Source organism: Cricetulus griseus (genome assembly GCF_003668045.3).
Source record: "Cricetulus griseus strain 17A/GY chromosome 1 unlocalized genomic scaffold, alternate assembly CriGri-PICRH-1.0 chr1_1, whole genome shotgun sequence".
Lineage (NCBI taxonomy): Eukaryota > Metazoa > Chordata > Mammalia > Rodentia > Cricetidae > Cricetulus > Cricetulus griseus.
In genome coordinates this window covers 211,401,126-211,423,189 of record NW_023276807.1, presented here as the reverse complement: position 1 = coordinate 211,423,189, position 22,064 = coordinate 211,401,126, and the positions used below count along the sequence as shown (strand labels likewise).

The following is a 22,064-nucleotide window of genomic DNA, read 5'->3' as shown; positions in this document are numbered from 1 at the left end:
AAGCCTCATAACCATCTCCTGATGTGATGGAAACCCCCTCCCCCCAGCATAGAAAAGGGGCAGAGGATTTTCGAGTTGCTATCGTCCGTTTCATTGCCAAAGACCATGTGAAGTAACGTGCACGTCTCACTAATAGTGCCATTTATCTCAGCCTGTGTGCTACCTAGCCTCTGTGAGAGTATTCCTGCCCCCGGCCTGTGTGCTACCTGGCCTCTGTGAGAGTATTCCTGTTGTGGGTAGGAAGCGCTTTATAAGTACAGATACATATTAATTCTACAGCAACGTCACTAGGATGACCCCAAAGCAATGCTAGTTTCCATTATTTCTGCACTTTGTGATACAATTTCTATTTCTGTGTTACAAAAGGGTGAGAGAACACATTGCCATTGTGCACGCCTTCCAAATGGAGACCAGATTGTGTCCTGCACTCACATTCAGAGCCAGCTGGGCACATCTGGTTAACTGCAGAAAAGTAGTCAGTGCAGGCACCTCCTTGCCATGAAGGTCCCAGGGAAAACCTTAGTCACTGGAATTACAGGGCAGCACACTGTCATGCTGCATTGCTGCATTGCTGCATTGTCTCATGGCTAGGGGGTGTGTCACTGGAAGGAGGGTAGTGATAGTAAAAGCTCCAATGACAAAGGCATCTGTGCAAGGGGACTTTGGCACCAGCAGGCTCTGAGCAGCCTCAGTAGTGACGCTTGGTGGGAGCCTGAGGTGTTTAATGGGCACTTGTAGCAAGTAGAGGTAAACCCTGGTGTATGATAGGCCCAGAATGAGTTATCCAGGGAGCAGAGAAGAGGAGGGAAGGGGATTGGGTCTTTCCTGGTATTTGGAGGTGGGGGAGGGAGGCAAAAGTGCCAGTATTCAGCAGGGCCTTGGTGGTGCACACCTTTAATCCCAGCACTCGGGAGACAGAGGCAGAGGATCTCTGTGAGTTCGAGACCAGCCTGGTCTACAAGAGTTAGATCCAGGACAGCCTCCAAAGCCACAGGGAAACCCTGTCTCAAAAAACAAAAAACAAACAAACAAACAAACAAAAAGCAAGTGCCAGTATTCGGGATCAGCAGAGGACAAAGCTGACAGGACACACCCTACATATGTGCTGTCTGTTTCTGATCCCACAGACCTGGCCTTGAGTCCAGGGAGCCTGTGACCTCCAAGAGAGACTTTTTGACTCCATCTGATGAATCCCCAGCTTTGTTAATGGCTCTCTAATTCTCTGGGTTTGAACTGCTGGCCTGGTCTTGCAGGGTTGTGGAACCTGGCTTGGCTTCAGGGAGGTGGCATTAGTCCTGCAAGGTATGAAGGAGGGGATCAGAGACTGTCGGTCTAGATGGCCCAGGTGGCTCCAGCACCACACACCTGCCCAATCCTAAGAAGAGCCCTCATATGCCTCGTAGCACACATTTTGAGTCAGACTCTTAGGACTATGCCCTAGAGCCACCCACTTCCCAAGAAGCTTGGCCCAGCCATAGCTGGCAACTGGGTCTTCTAGCAAGAACCTCAGTGTGCTGCTCTGCCTCGGTCTGCCCGTGATGTGAACTCACTGGCCAGAAGTGAAAATGCTTATGTAGATTGTTTTCTGTGCTCACAGGGTTAACCTACATGTAGTCCGTGCTGAACACATGGGCCTGGATGTTTCTGTGATGATGTTTTTTAAAAATAATGAACAAAGTAGATGTTGAGTAACACAGACATGCTTTTCACAGAGTAGGCATCATCCAGTCAGGTGAAGGTCATAGGAATTGGTTTTTTTTTTTTAATTTTAAAGATTTCATTTATTATGTATAAAACATTCTGCTTCCATGTATACCTGCACACCAGAAGAGGGACCAGATCTCATAACAGATGGTTGTGAGCCATCATGTGGTTGCTGGGAATTGAACTCAGGACCCCTGGAAGAACAGCCACTGCTCTTAACCTCTGAGCCATCTCTCCAGCCCAATCACAGGAAGTATTATGTGAAAAGCTGTTGGTAACAGCCCAGATATTTCACCCGACTATTCCACTGGCACAGAGCAGATCTCTCTGTAGTTCCTCTGGAAGCCAATTTGCTCCCCACAGGTGTCCGGTGACAGTGGAAAAAGCACTGAGCAGGCGGTCTGCGTTAGATTTATTCCAGAGGCATAAATGTGATGTGAATCTTAGTTTTGCCATGCAAAATGGTGCATATCCGTAGTCCCAGCTACTTGGGAAATTGAGGCAGGAGGGTTGCTTTATTGCAGGAGACCTTGTCTCAAAAGAAAACGAGAGAGAGAGAGAGAGAGAGAGAGAGAGAGAGAGAGAGGAGGTAAAAAGAAAACCTCAAAGAGGCCCAGGTACTTTGTCAAATGAATTTTTTATCAGTTATAAATGCTTTTCAAATATACTATGGACTGTTCCTAAACATAAAGGAAGCAGGACATGTTGTGTCTGCTGCTCGCTTGTATTTGGAGGTTGGGAGCTGAAACGATCCAATCATTACTTTTTGGCCTCTCTGCTCAGGCCATAGGGAATCAGGTTACTCAGCTATGTTTGGGCATGACTTTAGGAAGATTTTATGTTTTCTTTTCTCTTTCTTTCTTTCTTTCTTTCTTTCTTTCTTTCTTTCTCTCTCTCTTTCTTTTCTTTCTTTTCTTTCTTTCTTTCTTCCTTTCTTTTTTTATTTTTTGAGACAGGGTTTCTCTGTATTGCTTTGGAGCCTGTCCTGGCACTCACTCTGTAGACCAGGCTGGCTTCGAACTCACAGAGATTCACCTGCCTCTGCCTCCCGATTAAAGGTATGAGCCACCAACTCTGGGCTTGGGAGGATTTTCTTATAAGCAGCTCCCCAAAATGTTCCATAGAGTCTTCACCCTGAAACATTGTAATAAGGATGAATATAGACACTGGCGTTTCCTATTGCAACCTCTTCTTCTTCTGGGATGAGCAGACATGCTGTCTAATGAATAATAAAACAGCTACTATGGAAAAACAGTACAGTCTTTCCCGCAAAAGCAAAAGAGTAGAGCATATGAGTCAGCAGTCCCACTGTTAGAGCCAATGGATGTGAACTCAGCATCTTGAAATTACTCGGGCTAAATGGGCAGGCAGTTCAGTGATCTAGTGCTTGTTTATTGTGTTCCATCCATCCGTAGCATAGAGCAGTAGTAGTCACAATAATCAAAAGATGGAATTATCTATCCTGTGTCCATCACCTCATGACTGGATAAAGAAAATGAGATACACACTCAATGGGATACTATTCAGCAATAAAAAGAACAAAATACTCATCTCTGGAAATATGGGTAGTCATGGAGACAATAATACTAGATGAAGTAAGCCAGGCATGGGAAGATGAGCATGATATTATACATGGAATTGAAGGAGCCAATCTTTTAGAGGCAGAGAGTAGATGGTGGGTTAGTCAGGCAGGAGAGGGTAAGATATTGGTCAATGGGTACAAAGTCACACCTAGATAGGTAGAAAACTGTGGTGTGCTATTTCATGGACAAATGATTACAATTAACAATATGAATAACAAGGAGAGAGGATTTTAAATGTCCTAATGGTAAATAAATGAGAAGTATTTGGAGCCATTGTTAACTTATTCAGAATTGATTATGACAATATATACATATATAACAAAGCATTATGCTTTACCACATATATATGTACAATTACAATCTGTCAAATTAAAAATTAATTAACTATAAAAATAACCCTAAACGACTTTGAGAGCCCATCCCACGTGAAAGGATGCTCTCTCAGCCTGGACACATTGGGGAGGGCCTAGGTCTGACCCAGGATGATGTGGTGGACTTTGGGGAGCCCCTGTAGAAGGCCCTATCCTGCCTGGGGGGTGGAGGGGGGATGGGGGGGGGCAGGTAGGGATTGGGGGGGAGGGGAGGGAGAGGGAGAAGGGATTGACATGTGAAGCAAACTTGTTCCTAATTTGAACTAATAAAAAAATTAAAAAAAATAACCCTATGCATCCTAATGGCACTAGGGCCTCATTTTGCTTCCCCAGTAGGGAATTTTCTAGAACAGAACACTTGCCCACTGCATGTTTCATTTGGGAAATCAGGCTCGATTTTTATGAATTAACATTAAATCAGAAAGAAGCTAGCTGGCAATGTAGATTAGTGTAAGAATGCTTGCCTAGTGCACAAAGTCCCTGAGTTCGATACTCACAACTGAAAAGAACAAACAGGAAGATTAGTTTTCCCAAGTAAATGTAACAGCATTAGTTGACTGGCAGCTATAGGTCATAACCATAGGTTATGATACTGTATCCTTTCTTTCCAAGCCTGCACATTACAGCACGGGTCCAATTTACTCTAGGAGCTCTTTACATGGAAGGGAGATAAATCCCCTCCCACTAGTTCTGGAGAGGACAGGCTTGTCCTGCCGTGGTAGAATGCTGTAGAGGCTATGAAGCTTCCAGCTTTGACAGTTTTGTTGTTTTGCTTGTTTCTATGGTACTAAGGACCAAACATGCATGCTAGACAAATACTCTTCTGTCAAGCTCCACTCCCAGCCCATAACAGTAATTTTTATTTTCAAGTAGCTTTGTCTCCAAGCTAAAGAGAGCCAGTTAGTAGTGTACCACGAGAAGTGCCTACACTGTGGATGGTTTACACAGTACTGAGAAAGGATAGCACACTGTTAATCAGGAAAAAAAAAAAGATTCTTGCTGGTGATGATGAGACTATGTCATCTAAAATCAGCACATGTATACTTAATACAATTTGGGAGAAAGTCAACTGAGGCTACATTATAATACTTGCATGTTTTAGATGCAGCATGAACAGTCCTATCTCTCTGTACAGCTGCCCAGCTTGTAACTATCATGACCTGCTTCTTCATGCTTTTTGGCCCGTCAGTTCCTGTGGGTGAGATGAAGTCTTATTTAGTGTGGGTGTTCTAAACTTCAAAGTTGTTTGTGTAAATATGTTCCTGATAGAGCTTTTTTAAAATTGCAAACCATTGATAGGGCTGGAGAGATGGTTCAGCAGGTAAGAGCACTGACTGCTCTTCCAGAGGTCCAGAGTTCAATTCCCAGCACCCACATGGTGGCTCACAGCCATCTCTAATGAGATCTGGTGCCCTCTTCTGTTGTGCAGACATGCATGTAGACAGAACACTGTATACATAATAAATAAATAAATCTTCAAGAATAAAAAATAAAAAATTAAAAAGAAAAGAAATACATACACGTATGCTAGCTAGAAAATAGAGAGTACTTAATAGGGTTAGCAATTTAGATATTAATATTCATCTAACTCTTTTAAAATATCTAGATTTATTTTCTTTTACCTGTGTAAGTATTTTCTTGCACATATGTATGTGCACTGTGTGCATGCCTGCCATTTCTGCTATTTGTGAAGGCCAGACGGAGGAATTTGATCCCCTGGACTGGGGTTATGCATGGTAGTGAGACACCATGTGGGCCTTGGGAAATGAACCCAGGTCCTCTGAAAGTGCTCTTAACTGCTGAGCAAACACTCTAGCTCCTTTTCTTCTTCCCTCCCTTCCTTTCTTTTAAATTTAAAAACTTGTAGGGGGCTGGAGAGATGGCTCAGTGTGCAACAAGACTCGTGCAAGCATGAGGACCTGAGTTTAAGTTCTGTGCACGCATGTAAAAAGTGGGGCACGATTTTGTTTTTCTGCAGCAAATACCAGCATTATGGGACAGTGGAGCAGAAGGATGGGGATGGGGCTTGCTGGCTGGCTTGCCTGGCTCCAGGTTCAGTGTAAGAGCCTGTTTCAAGGCAGTAAAAATAGAGAGTGATAGAGCGGGATAGCAATGTCCCCTCTGGTCTCCTCACGAGTCTGCACACACAAGTGTGCATATGCCATATACATGAACGCCACACTCATACAAACACACTGAAAAAACGAGTATTAGTGTATATTAACTATACAAAGTGTCTTCATTGCAATATTTTCATGTGTGAACTTAGAGCACTTTCGTCATATTTATCTCATTATTCTTTCTATTCTAAAACATTATAATTTATAATAATTATTATTACCAGCATTATTATTTTGAGACAGGGTCTCTGTTGTGCACCCTGTCTGAAACTCATTATGTGGATCAGGCTGGCCTCGAACTCACAGAGATCTACTTGCCTCTGCTTCCTGAGTGCAGGGACTAAAGGAGCAGCCACCACGTTTGGCTTAACTTTTATTTTATTTATTTATTTACTTTATTATTATTATTATTATTATTATTATTATTATTATTATTTTGGATTTTCGAGACAGGGTTTCTCTGTGTAGCTTTGGAGCCTATCCTGGCACTTGCTCTGGAGACCAGGCTGGCCACGAACTCACAGAGATCCGCCTGCCTCTGCCTCCCGAGTGTTGGGATTAAAGGCGTGAGCCACCAATGCCTTGCTATTTATTTTTTTATAAATGTAAATGTTACTTTTTACTCTTGAGACTTTGGTTGTATGTGTACATGATCCAGCACAAGCATTGACCATACGTTGGCAAAGTTACTGCCTCTGAGTCCATCAGTTTGGGCCAGGTCCTTCTGCTCTTGGGACACACCCTGAACAGGAAGTTTTTTTTTTTTTTCTTAAGATTTATTTATTTAGCTGGGCATTGGTGGAGCATGCCTTTAATCCCAGCACTCAGGAGGCAGAGGCAGGCAGATCTCTGTGAGTTCGAGACCAGCCTAATCTCCAGTGCGAGTGCCAGGATAGGTTCCAAAGCTACACAAAGAAACCCTGTCTTGAACCCCCCCAAAAAAGATTTATTTATTTAATTGCTCTGTCTGCATGTATTCCTTCATGCCAGAAGGCATCAGTTCCCACTTTAGATCTGATGAGCCACCATGTGGTTGCTGGGAATTGAACTCAGGACCTCTGGAAGAGCAGCCAGTGCTCTTAACCTCTGAGCCATCTCTTCAGCCCTAATTTTTATTTTAAATTATGTGTGTCTGTGTGTTAGTATGTGCACTTGAGCACAGTGCCCATGGAAGCCATCAGTGTCAGATCACCATGAAGCTGTAGCTATGGGTGGTTGTGAGCCACCCAACCTAAGTGCTATGAATCAAACATCAATATTTGTCCTCATCAGACCGACACCTTAACATGAAGATCTCCTGTTCTAGCCATGTGACATAATTTCATTCTTCTTTACGGTTGAGTAAAATGCTATTCTGTGCATACACCACCTTTCTCCATTAATCTGAGGATGGGCACTTAGACCGATTCCACAATTTGCCTACTGTGACTGTTGTAGCAATAAACATGGGTATGTAAGCCCCTCTAGTCACATGGGTGAACAAGATTCTCTCTCTAATAACATGGTTGTGCAAGCCTCTCTCTAGTAACATGTGTGTGCAAGCCTCTTTCCAGTAACATGGGTGTGCAAGCCTCTCTCTAGTAAGCTGGCTTTTATACAGTTGTATGTATAGTCAGGTGTGGTAGGAGGAGCTTAGGAGCCACCCATTAAGTTCTTTTATTGTATTCCATTGAATCTCACAGGTAGGGGAAATTCATTTTATTTTCCCAGGGCTTGGCAGTGATAAACACTGCTGGGATCATCAATATGATGTGTTTGTTTGCCTAGGTGGCAGTCACAAGTCACTTAAGCCCTCACTGAGACTGCTCTGAAACAATTTGAAGATACAGCTAAAGTTGATTGTGATCAGTTGACTTTAGGCAGGAAAGATTGTTCTAGAAGGTCTAGATGGTTCCCTCTAAACAAGTGGAATACTTTAATTTCAGAGTTGGCCAGACCCAACTGAGAATTTCTTTGGTCCCAGAACTCCAGGAGGCTGAGGTAGGAAACTCACCTGAGCCTAGGAGTGATGGGGGCAGTCCTTCTGTGTATATGTTTTTCTTATTGGTTGATAAATAGGGAAGCAAGTTAGGCAGGACTAGGAGAAAAGGAGGATTCTGGGAAATGTAGGAAGGGGGGAGAGTCACCATGTGATCCCAGGAAGAGGACGCATAAGGCCGGTGTCCTCGGTAAGATAAGTCCTTATAAAAATAAATATATAAAAATTAATGGTTATGGTTGATACTTAAGACAGAGCTGGAAAATAAGAAATCCTAGTCATTGGCCAGCAACATTGTAACTAATATTAATTTCTGTGTGTTATTTGGTGGCCCTAACGTGGCAGCGGAATTCAGGTGGCTGTCGGAAAGAGTTATCGTTACACAGGAGTTCCAGATCACCCTGAAAGACACTGACAAACCTTGTCCTAGATGGTTTTATGTCAACTTGACACAAGCTAAAGTCACCTGATAGGAGGGAACCTCAATTAAGAAAATCTGTAAGATCAGACTGTCCTCAAGAATGTAAGGCATTTTCTTACTTACAGGTTGATGGAGGAGGGCCCAGCCCATTGTGAGTAGTGCCACCCCTGGGCTGGTGGTCCTGGGTTCTATAAGAAAGAAGTGAGCAAGCCATGAGGAGCAAGCCAGTAAGCAGCATTCCTCTATGGTCTCTGCATCAGCTCCTGCCTCCAGGTTCCTGCTCTGTTAGAGCTCCTATCCTGACTTCCTCAGATGATGAGTTGAATGGTGATATGGAAGTATAATCTAAATACCCACCCCCACCCCAACTTGGTTTTTGGTCAGGGTGTTTCCTTACAGCAATAGGAAGCCTAAGGTAGATGCCTATTGCAAAAGAAAAACGAAAAAACAAAACAAAATAAAAAACAGTAGAGCTGAGGCTTCCATCAGGAAAATAATCTAGCTGTGACAGTGGCCTTAGATCTGTCCCTGAGTAGCCCTTTCCTGATGCTTTCCTAGCCCCACAATGGCATCAGCCAATTCCTTGCCCTTCACACCATTGCTTCTAGCCGGACTCTCACTGATGACACTTGCTTCAAGTTCCTTTCTGGATGGGCAAATGGAAAGTCAGTGGTGTTAAATGGTTGTCACAGAGTGATGGAACAGGTGACATGAGGATCAAATCCAGGCCTGCAAACAACAATCATTTCTGGAATGTAGCCTGTGTCTCACTCTACTGTCTCTGGGCATAAAGGAAGGGAGGATTTATTGAATGTTCTCTATTAAAGTTCCACAGAAACGTTTTATGGGAGGTAATAGAAGCAAGCTTTTCTTGGAAACATTAGGTAACTCTTTGCTTCTTCTTTTCCTTTCACGGGCTAAGAATAGCAGCAGAGGGTCTTTAAAATGTTCCAGGAGGCAGTCATGTCATTGCTACTCACAAAGGAAGCTAGTGCCAATGGGCTGAGATGGAGGGCAAATACGGATGCTAGGCAGGTGACAAAGCAGTGAGCTTTCTTCCCATCTCACAGTCATGCAGGATAGCTTATTCCCAGCCCACTTCCCCTCACAGTCAGGCAGAACACTGAGCCCTACCGCCTAACCATGTGGCTGGACTGGTAGGGTAAAAAAGAGGCAGGAGACAGACCTTCCTCATGGGTGATACCCAACATTATCTTCTTAGAAACTAGAGAAATAATCTTCAGTTAATTAATTCTAGAAATAAGAAAATAGACTAGAAGGTCTTGGAAAGTTCTAGCCTTAAAAAAAAAAAAAAAGGAATTTGGAAGTTATGAGATATGAGGTCATCATTGCAGGTCAGAGGCACGGCTCCTCCCAAATCAGATAAATCTCTTACGTGTAAGGAAGACAAAATGTTCCCCACATATATTTACTTACAATTAGACTTTGTATTTTCCTTATGAGCTAATCATATTCCTAAAATAGAATTTTATTTTGTGTTCTCATAAAATTCGTGTTAATATAGATTCCAACCTGCTGGAGAGAGGCATCAGCAAGGTCAGATGTGTGCAGTGTGTGAACTGTGCACAAAGTCCAGTGTTCTTATGCAGTCCCCCTTTTGAGGAGCAAAGACCCAGAAATGATAGGTTGCCCTCCTTTTTAATACATTAAAATGCAAAAAGTTAAGGAAGATAGCACCACGTAAAGGAAGCATGACATCTCCACAGGTCTCTCTGTCCTTGTCCTTAGGTCATTGCCACCTTGCAGCTTGTTGGGGCAGGCTGTCTAAGCTAAAATGCCTGTGGCTTGGGTTAATAGTTACAGCCAATTAATAATCATAATATGGGTCTACACAGTGGGGGTAAAGCATAGCACCCAAGTTTGCATACACAAAAAGGAGAACTTTATTTTTTGGTGAGTTTAATTTATGTTTTGAAATTCATTTGCCAGAGGGAAGAAAAATCAGTGTTGGTATATTAGTGTCTCCCCAACAATGGGCTCATCTAGCATCAGATTTCATAAAGTTTGTGAAAAGTTTCTACAACCTGATAAACCTCTCTGCTGATGCAGCAATCCAAATCAGACCAAATCAAACCAAATTAGAAAAAGCCCACGTTTAATGGATACAGAGCTCCTGGATGGCCTTCCAGTCCCCCAGAGAGATGGAAAAGGGAGACCAGAAAACCCAGGAGTCTGGTTTTGGGGGGGCAGTTTAAATACCCTGTGGTAGTTGTCTTGAGCATCTCTGGGAGAGGGGTCATCATTTTTTGGGCTTTCTGAGATGCAACAGCATTTGGAGGGAGGTGGGGGAGGGGGACTTGGGTGAAACCTCCACCATAACATCCCACACTCTTTGGCTATATGGACTCCAGTTCATGTCTGCCTTCTTCCTGCTGATAAGTGATGATGTGGGGGAGGGGGAAAGTCAGGAGTTGGTGGGTTCACGGTCAGCTGAAGGTTAGCTGCCATCCCGTAGACCTCAGGCACCTGTCCCTTGAGGTGGACAAGACAGGTTGCTAGGAGAGAAAATAGACTGTTACCATTGGCCCTTTTTGTACTGACAGAGGTGAATGTGTCAGGAGGAAGAGCACATAGGCGCTTTATTGTGGCATCTTGGAAAACTGGAGGGTGGAGGGTCCCAGCTTCTGGACAGACCAAGTATCCTGAAGAGGTGCCCGCTTGAGCCTGGAGAGGTGGTATCAGCATGGATGCCCCAGGAGCTGGTGGTGCAGGTGTTATCTGGAGGACCCTCTGTGGGTTGACCTTGGCCCAGGCAGGAGGAGTGAACCTGCAAGATATGCTCGGAAATGGGTGGGGTAAAAAAAAATAGGTTCTGGAGACTGTTTTTCTCAGACCAGATTTCTTGATATAGAAGAAGAACTTCTCCCAAGAAATTGTAGGTATCTGTAAGACAGCTGGAACATATTTGTATCTTGGTGTTATAATAAAAGGGTATGGCTTTAGGTTAAAAGGCATGAACATTTTTAGAAGACAATCAGAGGAAATTTAAAACTCTGAACCTCTGAAGTTACATCTGAAACCTGTTAATCCCTGACTGTAAAGCCTGTAAAAGAGGCACACCTGTCTGTACTTTTAGCAGGAAACTTAACTAATGGACTAATGAGCTGTCAGTACCCCAGTCATCAAACACCATCAGATCTGAGAGGGATAAGTAGATGAGCAGAAGTGAGACAGCTTTTTCAGCTAAAGTAGTCCCAGGTTTTACTGAAATGGGAAGAGGGGGATCCCATCCATCCCTGTGACAAGAACTGGAGAGGGATTCCAATGGGATGTCAAAACAGAATAGTTAACTCCCAAGTCCAAAAGAAAAGCAATGGACTTACCTGCTACCTGGCTACCTGCGGTGTTACCCTAGGATCGGAGAGGGCAGTGGGAGTCACCAAATCTGGGCCGCATCAGTCCTCTGCCAGTCTGAATAGTTCAAAGGCTGGCACACTGCCAGCTGCCGGTGTTGGTGCGGCTGGACCTCCGTGGCTTGGCGTAGAGGACGAGCCGGCACAGGGGCATTGATTTCCAGGCTCCACGCTGACAGCAGATGGGGCATGGCCTCCTTGGCAGCTGAAGGCAATGTTTTACCAAATGACCATCCTGCCTGCATTTGTAGCAGACTCCTGGAGGAGTTGACTTGGGTTGAGCGCCAGCAGGATGGAGCTTCATGGTGGACTTCCTTTGTACCTCTTGTGGCCTCAGGGCAGTTTGTTCAGGCTTAGGCTTGGAGTGTGGTCTTGTGTTTCGGGAGGACTCAGCTGCCTGTTTTCAGACATTGAAAACTTTAAAAGCCATTTTAACCAACTTCTATATGGGAGTTTTGGGGACCTGCCTCAGCCTTTTAAAAATTGCGTTTTAATATCTGGTGCTGACTGACAAATGAAATGGGTGACCAGGACTGTAGCTCACCCTGGGGAGTCTAGATCAGTATAGGGAGGGGCAGTGGGGGGAAGGGGAAAGGAGGAAGGTGGGTAAGGAGGAGAAATTGTTATTCAACCTTGGTCCTGGGAGAGAAAGGAAGTGGGAAGAGGTGGATAGGGAGAGGAATGAGAGGAATATGGGCCACCGAATGGAACGTGAGGCCCTGTAGGAGGGGGTGGGCAGGAAGGGTTGGGGGGTAGGGAAGGGGCCAGTGTCTCGGGCAGCAAGGTCAGGGCAGAATTTTCAGGGTCCCAGTTTCCAGATAGGCAGGAATCTGGAGGCACCATGACCCTAGCCAACAAGACTGATGCGGTGAGACACTGGCTACTGAGGGAAGGGCGGGAGTGCGGCATCCAGAAACCGTGGACGTATGGGGGTACCACGCTTCCAGTTTAACAGTTTGATCTGGCTGGGATGATACAAATCTTCTTCCTTCCAAAGTACCAAGTACCAAAGTACCAAGTCAGCTTCAGGGATGCTTCAGTGCAGAGCTGATGATTCTCTAGTTTCTTTTCTCATCTTACAGTGGTGAGGAGTCGGGAGTGATCCTGTGAGGAGGGAGGAAGCATGGCAGCAGGAAAGGTTGGAGGGCCGGAGGGCCTGAAGGAACCTGAATAGCAGCTCCCTGTGGCCTTTGAAGCCCTGGCTTTGGGCGGATTGAGGCCAGTGGCAGTGGTCAGAGACACAGGCAGACGGCTGTGGTTTGGCTCTGTAGTCTGTATAAACAAGATGATCATTTGAAGATAATAAATGTTTACCCGCTTTTCCTCAATCCTAACATCATTTTTTTTTCCTTTTTTATTGGTGTATATTTCTTGTACATAGTGCTGGGTTTTATGAAGACAGTTTCTTTCAAGTTATCGTGTCCCTTGATCATATTGCTCTTCCCACGTTTGACCCCTTTGCCCCTCCCACGAGTCTCTTTCCTTCTAGTCTCCCTTTTACTCTCATGTCATATCTTTACCAAATGGTTTTATGTATTCATGTTAAATAGAGGATTGGCAAAGTAGAGCAAACGTGATGTTTCTTTCTGAGTCTTGTTTATTTCACTTAACAATGATATCCACTTGCATAGATTCCCCCAACTGACACAATTTCATTCTTCTTTTTGGCTGAATTAATGTTCTTTATTTGTATCATTTTCTTTCTGTTTTTGTTTTTTTGTTGTTTTTTTTTTTCAAGACAGGCTTTCTCTGTGTAGCTCCATAGAACTCACTCCATAGACCAGACTGGCCTCAAACTCACAGAGATCCGCCTGCCTCTGCCTCCCGAGTGCTGGGATTAAAGGCGTGTGCCAGTATCATTTTCTTTTTAATCAACCTTTTTAATGGTTGCTCGCCCTGGCTGATTTCCATTACTTCCCTGTTGTGAACAGAGCAATGAGAAACACGGATGCACAAGTATCTCTGTGCTACAGTGAGTGGATCTTTGGTTGTGCACTCAGGTGGCATAGCTGGGCTATATTGTAGATCTATTTTTAGTCTTTTTGTTTGTTTGTTTTTGAGACAGGGGTGGGGTTTCTCTGTGTAACTTTGAACTCTCTCTGTAGACCAGGCTGGCCTCCAGCTCATAAAGATCCACCTGCCTCTGCCTTCTGAGTGCTAGGATTAAAGGCACGGCAGGGGGGGGGGCACCCACCTGCATATTTTTAGTCTTTTGAGGAAACTGGTTTCCACAGCAGACCAGTTAGCACTCCCACAGGCAACTTATTCCAGCTCCCTCCCCACACATCCTTATCAGCTGTTGGGTTTCTTTCCAAAAGCCATTTTGACTGGGGTAAGATAGAATCTCAATGTGACTTTAATTTGCAGCTCCTTGCTAACTAAAGATACTGGGAAAATTTTTATGTTTATTTACCATTTATACTTCAACTTTCAAGAACTGTTTATATCATTAGCTCTTTACAGATTTCATTGTTTACTTTTTGTGGTTCTCTATATATGCTAGATGTTAATTGGCTGATAGTACAGGGGGCAAAGGTCCTCTACCATTTTCCACAGAGAGGCCACCTCTTTTTTCCAGTGTTTCTTTGGTTACACAGAAGTTTTTCAGTTTCATCAGCCATGCACTATTTGAGCTCCTTGCAGGAAGTCTCTGCCTAGGCCTATATCTTGAATTGTTGTCCCTCTATTTCCCAGCAATGTCAGAGTCACAGGTCTTTTAGTAATCGAGACTTTTGACCCTCTTCGAATGGATTACTGTTTCAGTGTGAGTGATAACTGCCTACTTTCATTCTTCCTAATGTGGTTACCCACTTTCCCCAGCACCATCTGGAAGGACTGTCCTTCTTTTCAGTGTATGTCTTTGAAAACTTTGTCAAAATTCAGCTGGCTATATTCCATTGATTTATCTGAGGATTGCACACACACACACACACACACACACACACACACACACACACACACACACCACATGGAAGCACAATTGCCAATACCATGTTGTGTTTGTGACTGTCTCTGTAGTCACTACAGAGTACAGTCGTGTATCTTGGGATTAGATATTATGATTCTTTCAGCATTGTCCTATTTTCTTGGGATTAGATGGGCTGCCCAGGGACTTTTATATATAAATTTTACTCATGTGCTCATCTTCTTCAATTTTAAAATTTCCATTGTAGATTTCTTCTACTTCCTCAGGATTATCCCTAGGTCATAAAGCTATTGTACATGGGATAGCTTTCCTGATTCTTCTTCTTCTTCTTCTTCTTCTTCTTCTTCTTCTTCTTCTTCTTCTTCTTCTTCTTCTTTTTTTTTTTTTTTTTTTTTTTGGTTTTCCGGGACAGGGTTTCTCTGTAGGTTTTGGAGGCTGTCCTGGAACTCTCTTTGAAGACCAGGCTGGTCTCAATCTCACAGAGATCTGCCTGCTTCTGCCTCCTGAGTGCTGGGACTAAAGGGCCCCACCACCGCCTGGCCTTTCCTGATTCTTTTACAGTGTGCCTGTTGTAGGCACAGAAAAGCTATGGTTGTAGTTGGTCTTACATCTTGCTACCCTACTGAAAATATTTATCAGTTCTAAGAGGAGAACATTTGGGTTTCTTAAATCCAGGAATCACATTAGCCCTATAATAACAGGTGACTTCGATACAATACCCCATTCTCACCAACAGACAAGCCACCCACACAAAAATGCAACAGAGGGACTGGAGAGATGGCTCAGCGGTTAAGAGCACAGACTGTTCTTCCAGAGGTCCTGAGTTCAATTCCCAGAAACCACATGGTGGCTCACAACCATCTATAAAGAGATCTGGTGCCCTCCTCTGGCTTGCAGGCATGCATGTAGATAGAACACTGTATACACAATAAATAAATCAATCTTTAGCAGGGCAGTGGTGTTGCTCACCTTTAATCCCAGTACTCAGGAGGCAGAGGCAGGTGGATCTCTGTGAGTTAGAGGCTAGAGGCTTGAGGCCAGCCTGGTCTACAGAGTGAGTTCCAGGACAGCCTCCAAAGCTACAGAGAAACCCTGTCTCGAAAAACCAAAAATAAGATAAAATAAACAACAGCAACAAAACCAAAGAAATGCAACAGAGAAATCTCAGAGTTAAATGACATTATAGATCAAGTGGACTTGATAGACATCACAGGGTATTTTAAATTCTGCAGGATCACATTCTTCCCATTAGCCATAGAGAGTTCTTTAAAACAAATCACATCTGGGGGACGTAAAATAAATCTTAACAAATACCAATAAATTAAAAAAATTCCTGATATTGTATCTGATGAGAAAGGAATAAAACCAGAAATCAATAGTAATAGAAATTATAGAACATGCACAAATTAATAGAGACTAAAATGTTATTAAATGATGTGATGGGTTGCTGAGGAAATCAGAAAAGAAATGTATAAATTCTTAGAATTAGTTGAAAATGGAATACAACACACAGAACCCGTGTGGTAGAATGAAATCTATCAGTCCTAAGACTGAAGTCTATAGTTACAATTTCTTGTATGTGCAAGCTTGGATGCTACATTTTACCCCCACTGTGTAATCATACTGGTGTTCAGTAATTATTAATGGGCCATGACTATTAACCCAAGCCACAAACATTTCAGCTTAGACAGCCCACCCCAACAAGCTGTGGTAGTCATGACCTAAGGACAAGGTCAGAAGGCCCACTGAGATGTCATGTTTCCTTCTCATAGTGCTAATAACCACATAATATAGTTTGGGAAGGATCTAGAAATTTCTGATAGCTATCTAGTATGTCAGGGGGTGGGGTGGGAGTGGAGTCTTAACATTATAGTTACCTCTTAAGGATCTTGAAGGCTTTTTGATTTCTAAGAGGTTCAGCTAAAACAGGCTTTTACTTTACAGTTTGTCAGAGGCCAATCTTGGACTCAATTTACATCAGGTAAATTTGATCCAGCCCCAATTGGGTCATTAATGCAGTCAGTGTGATTCCACCTGGCCCACAATGGCCTTTGGCAGGGTCTGAGTGCCAGCATTTGGGTTGGATGTCTGCCCACAAATTCCCTAGAAGGGTTCTGGTTTATGGTCTGTTTGGTGGCAGACAGCACTGGCCTTGTGGGTGACAGCCCCTGCTCTCTTCAGTTTCTACTAGCCTTGGCAGCACTGTACTCTGGATTAAGCAGGCTGCAAAACTAGTTTCAAGTTGCAATTCCAGGTAGTTAAATTGCACACCCAGGTATGTTCATGTCAGGGAAATTGGGTGAAAGGTCTTGGGACATTCATTAGCTCAGCAGCTGTAAAGAATCAAGCCAGGAGTGCTACCTGGGAACAGAAATGTCTCCAGGCTCCACCACCTGGGGCTTAACACCCCCCCCCCATGCTTTTTGTCCCACCATTGCATTTTTCTCTTTTCCCTTTCCCTTCTTCATCTCTCTTTCTCCCCATTTTTCCCTTCCTGTGTCCCTCCATCCCTCATTTCCTTCCTCTTTCTCCCTCCTGTCTTTTTTTATCCTAGTATACTTTAATTTTTTTTTATTAGAAAGAAGATTATTTACATGTTAATCCCAGGTCCCTCTCCCTCCCCTCCTCCCCTGCCCCCCCAACTAACACCCTATCTACCCCATACCCTTTCTGCTCCCCAGGGAGGGTGAGGTCTTCCGTAGGGGGTCTTCAAAGTCTGTCATATCCTTTGGGATAGGGCCTAGGCCAACTCCCTTGTGTCTAGGCTCAGGGAGTATTCCTCCATGTGGGATGGGCTCCCAGAGTCAATTCCTATTCTAGGGATAAGTACTAATCCACTACAAGGGACACTGTAGATTTCCAAGGTCTCCTCACTGACACCCACATTCAGGGGGGTCTATATCAGTCCCATGCTGGTTTCCCAGTTTAGGGATCAAGAGCTCCTGTTGTTCAGGTCAGCTGTTTCTGTGGGTTTCACCAGCCTGGTATGGACCCCTTTGCTCATCACTTCTCCTTCTCTGCAACTGGATTCCAGTTCAGTGTTTAGCTGTGGGTGTCTGCTTCTACTTCCACCAGCTGCTGGATGAAGGCTATACGATGGCATATGAATTAGTCATCAATCTCATTGTCAGGAGAGGGCATTTAAGGTAGCCTCTCCTCTGTTGCTTAGATTGTTAGTTGGTGTCATCTTTATAGCTCTCCAGACGTTGCCTCGGTGCTTGATTTCTCTTTAAACCTATAATGTCTCCCTCTATTATTATCTCTTATCTTGCTCTCTTCTGTTCTTCCCCCAGCTCAACCTCCCTGCCCCATCATGTCCCTCACCCCTCCCCTTCTCCCCTTCTCATTTTCCTAGTTCCCTCTCCCCTTCCCCCATGCTCCCAGTTTGCTCAAGAGATCTTGTCCCTTTCCCCTTCTCCAGGAGACCATGTATGTCTCTCTTAGGGTCCTCCTTGTTTCCTAGCTTCTCTGGCAGTGTGTGTGTTTACTCTATGCCCAAAATCGACAAACGAGTGAGTACATACCATGTTTGTCTTTTTGTGACTGGGTGACCTCGCTCAGAATGGTTTCTTCTAGTTCCATCCATTTGCCTGCAAATTTCAAGATTCCATTGTTGTTGGTTTTTTTTGTCGTCTGAGTAGTACTCCATTGTGTAAATGTCCCACATTTCTCTATCCATTCTTCAGTTGAGGGGCATCTAGGTTGTTTCACCAGAAAGACCTGAACTTCCTCCTCCCTTCTGATCCTTCCTTTGCAGTGCTGTGACTCAAACCCAGGACCTGGTGTGCTAGGCAAGTGCTCTACTAATGATCTACACCCGGGGTCATTGTTTCTTTATGTTAATTTCTGTTTTTCTCCTAATCTTCCAATTTACTTCCTGTTGTTCTTTTTCTTATGAGTTGGGTATTTGCTCACAAAGTGTTTTCTAAGGTATTGCTATCTACATTTTTTGAATGAGCCTGAACCTTAGACAGGGAAACTTTTTTCAGCTCTATTCATCAGTGTATGCTTGTACCAAAACTTCGGAAGACACCAGTTGTAATTAAGCTGTTGTGACATGATGTTCCCTGGGCAGTCTAGATTTGGAAAATAAACATGAATGCTTTCTCTATTAACGTTCATTGTACTTAAAGAGCTGTATGGTCTTGTCTCTCAGCAGATGGAATGAGGGAATGGAAAATTTCATAGTTTGTCACATGATTCCTGTCAAGGCTGGCTCTCAAGTTAGCAAGGCCTCACTATAGCATTGAAACTTTTGCAGTCTGAAAAGGGAATCCCAAAGGAGTAAGATCACTGAGGATGCATGTGTCCAGTCAGCCATTGAACAATAACCAAACAAGAAATGTCTGTTGAAGGTCTACTACACATGCTCAGCCCACAGTGAAACAACTTATAAGTCACTAGAGAAATATAAGCATCTGCTGGCTATTGTAACAAGATGGTTAAAGCAAGACAGAAACAGATCCCAAATATATGCAGACCAAGGCAAGAGGGAGAAGACTTTTCTTAGCAATAAATGTAGACAGCACGTGGGTGTGGCCCCTCTTCCCACCCTTACAGGGATAGCATTTTGTGGACAGGGTGCTTTTCCTTTTAATATGTGGCTTCCAAGACTGTCCTGAGAGCATTTTCAGCCCAGTTAGACAAGGGGAAGGGCTTCAGAACTTCAGCACGAAGTACAGACGTCTGGAAGGTCAGCAAAGGCGTAACAGATGTGTATCCAAACTCACTGCTTAGAATTCAAAATGTGGACAACTGCCAGACAATGACAAATTTTGATTATGTCTCAAATCCAATCACCCAACCAGCCAACCTGGGATTTTGCTAATGTAGTGTAGGCTCTGTTACCGATCTACAGTCTCAGCCTTTGGTGGCATGCATGTTCAACGGCATATGCTATGGCAGTCAGAAGACAACTTGTAGAATTTGATTCTTTTCTTTTGCCATTTGTGTCCTGGGGTTGAACTCAGGTCATCAGGTGTGGTGATTCTCCTGCAGGCTTTACAGCAGTCAGGAGGGTAAAAACCTATCAAGGTGAGGTAAGAATGAAACTCGGCTCAGCCTGTTTTTATTGTAACCGGTGCTTGGACAACGACTTGTAGAGTCTGACCCAGATAATTTTACTTTAGTCACATTTAAGCACAGAACAATTTTGGGGGAAAAGCATTCAGATAACAATTAACCCAGTCCCAAGTGAACAACAATTTAAGACATGTTTACATTGAAGTTCTTTGCAAAGTACATTTGGCTTCATCCATAATATGGGTGCTTGTTGGCTTAGAAACAATGCTCAAGATAAGAGTCTAGGAAGAATGACTGAGAGAAACACAATGCCTTAGGGCCAGGCCAATCCTGGTCCTAAGGTAACATAGAAGTCACTTAGGGTGTTGTAAAGCACAAGTGATGTCACTCATAAGAGGGGGATTTATGGTCTAAAAGCAACACTCATTATTTAGGGGGAAAGGGTCTGGGATAAGTAAAAACAAAAATTTTGGAAGATATGGGCAGAGCCTGTCTCATCAGACGGCAAAGGATCACCAGGCTGCAAATGACATCATTCCTGGCATTCCAGGAAGAGCAGCTATGCTCCTCATTCCATTGCAGGGGTGAGCTGTGGGTTTAACTACCCTGGCTTCTCCAGTGATTATCTGTATGCACAGTGCCTTTTTGTACTCTACAGTCAGGTTTGGCAACTGGCATCTTTACCTGGTGTGCTTTCTTGTCAGTCCCTGTATTCATTTCTTACAGCTGCAAGTTGATGACAGCAGCTCCACAGCAGAAGTCCCAGTATTTCTAAGTACTGGGTGCATGCATGCACTTTTGAGGCTCTTTTGAGGTCCATTGTTTGGCAATGAGCAGAAGGCTTGTGGGTCACTTCTGAGTAGAGACAGTAAATGTGAATCTTGGGAATGCACTTTCTTTGAACTGTGTGCCTTCTGATGAAGACCTAGGGATGGCTGAGGACAGGGAGCATTGTTGAGAGACACATTTTCTTCTAGTCATAACCAGTTTGGTGACATGCAAACTTTCTTCCCAGATTCATGCTTCACAGAGGCTCGGCAGCTTGCCTGGATGCTTTACAACCCAAGAAGCCTTCTACTGTGTTCTCCGTTTCTTCCTTTGCATTGCAAAGCGATCCAGCCAGTCTCCTTTAGCACAGAAATACACTTCATAAAGCAAAGCTTCCACTATGAAAACTGTCCATCCTCCTGATCATCCTTCCCCAGGGGACATCCTTAGACCTAGGGCTGCTTTTTGCATTTTTCTCCACTGTTTACTGATCCCACTCTGCCCTCTCTTAATTTCCTCCTGTAAAAGTAGATTTCGAAACAATTATTTAAAAAAATTAAATCAGACAAAATCACCTTTTTTCAATACAGGGTGACTATTTATTTGATTAATTTTATTGAGCTCCTGATTTTAAGTACACTGCTTCAACAAACAGATGTTTGGTAGCAGGAAATGTTAGGACGACTAAATAATATTTCCTGTCTTACTGGCTTTCTCATTAAAATGCATCTTCATTTTTTTCTTATGTTCTTTACATATAGAATGACACATATGAACGGGAACTTTTAGTTCTGTTACCTTAATTTCTAGTGAGAACTCAGGGAGAAAACATTTTTGAATCATATACCAATAGTTTATGTTTATATAGTCTATTTACTAACAAACCCAAACGTGTATATATATAGTTTCTTTCCTAAGGAACTAAAGAAATCAAGAGCAAAGTTGAAACTATATTTGGCAAATGATGATTCAGTGTTTTAACCTACTGAGAAATGATTCAGACCTTTTATGATTATGTCAATTTAATTGTTATTATGTAACTGTAAAATTTTAAATTATCAAAAGTTCATTTATATTCCAGCATGGTGACATACACTCATAATCCCAATATCTGGGAGGCCAAGTCAGGATGATCTTGAGTTCAAGGCCAGCTTGGTCTACAGGGTAAATTCCAGGTCTCAATAAGACTGTGGAAGAAGAAGAGGAGGAGGAGGAGGAGGAGGTGGAGAAGGAGGAGGAGAAGGAGGAGGAGGAGAGGCCCATACATAACTATTATTCCATTTATTCTATTTATTTTAATGATTCTATCCATAGATTAGTTATGATACTTAGACATTAGATAAATATAGTCCTAATTTCAAGTTGTTTCCATGTTAAAGAACCCCAACCCCTCAGAGCTAAATTGATGTTTTTGGTTCACAGGGGATAATGGATATTTTTAAACACATCTATGAGTACTTTTGTTCATTTACTTTTCTTATTTTTGAGATAGTGTCTTGTCAGACAGCCCTTGCTGGCCTGGAACTTGTACTTGATGGCCTCAAACTCATGGTCCTTTTGCTTCAGCTTGTCCAGAGGTGGGCTTATATGACCATGTCTAGCTTTGTACGGTTTCTAGGGATTTGAGCTGAGGGCCTCACACTTGCACAGCAAGCGTTTTACCTTCAGTCACCTCCTAAGTTCTGTGGATATTTATATGTGGTCTTTCCATATAGCAGGCTGGCTTTCAACTCTTCAGCATCGGCTGTATCTTAAGTGCTGGATTGACAGGCATCTGGCACCGTGCCTGGGTTCAAT

At 43.4% G+C, this 22,064-nt stretch overlaps 1 protein-coding gene across 1 annotated transcript in view; it reads right to left on the bottom strand.

The window, feature by feature from the left end:
- Positions 1–11,742, bottom strand: part of Atp12a (ATPase H+/K+ transporting non-gastric alpha2 subunit) — a 50,224-nt gene extending 38,482 nt beyond the window's left edge. The window contains exon 1 of the mRNA XM_035453101.1: positions 11,579–11,742. Within this exon, the coding sequence (XP_035308992.1) occupies positions 11,579–11,742 (164 nt within the window). The remainder of the gene's footprint in view (positions 1–11,578) is intronic.
- Between the last annotated feature and the right edge of the window lie 10,322 nt (positions 11,743–22,064).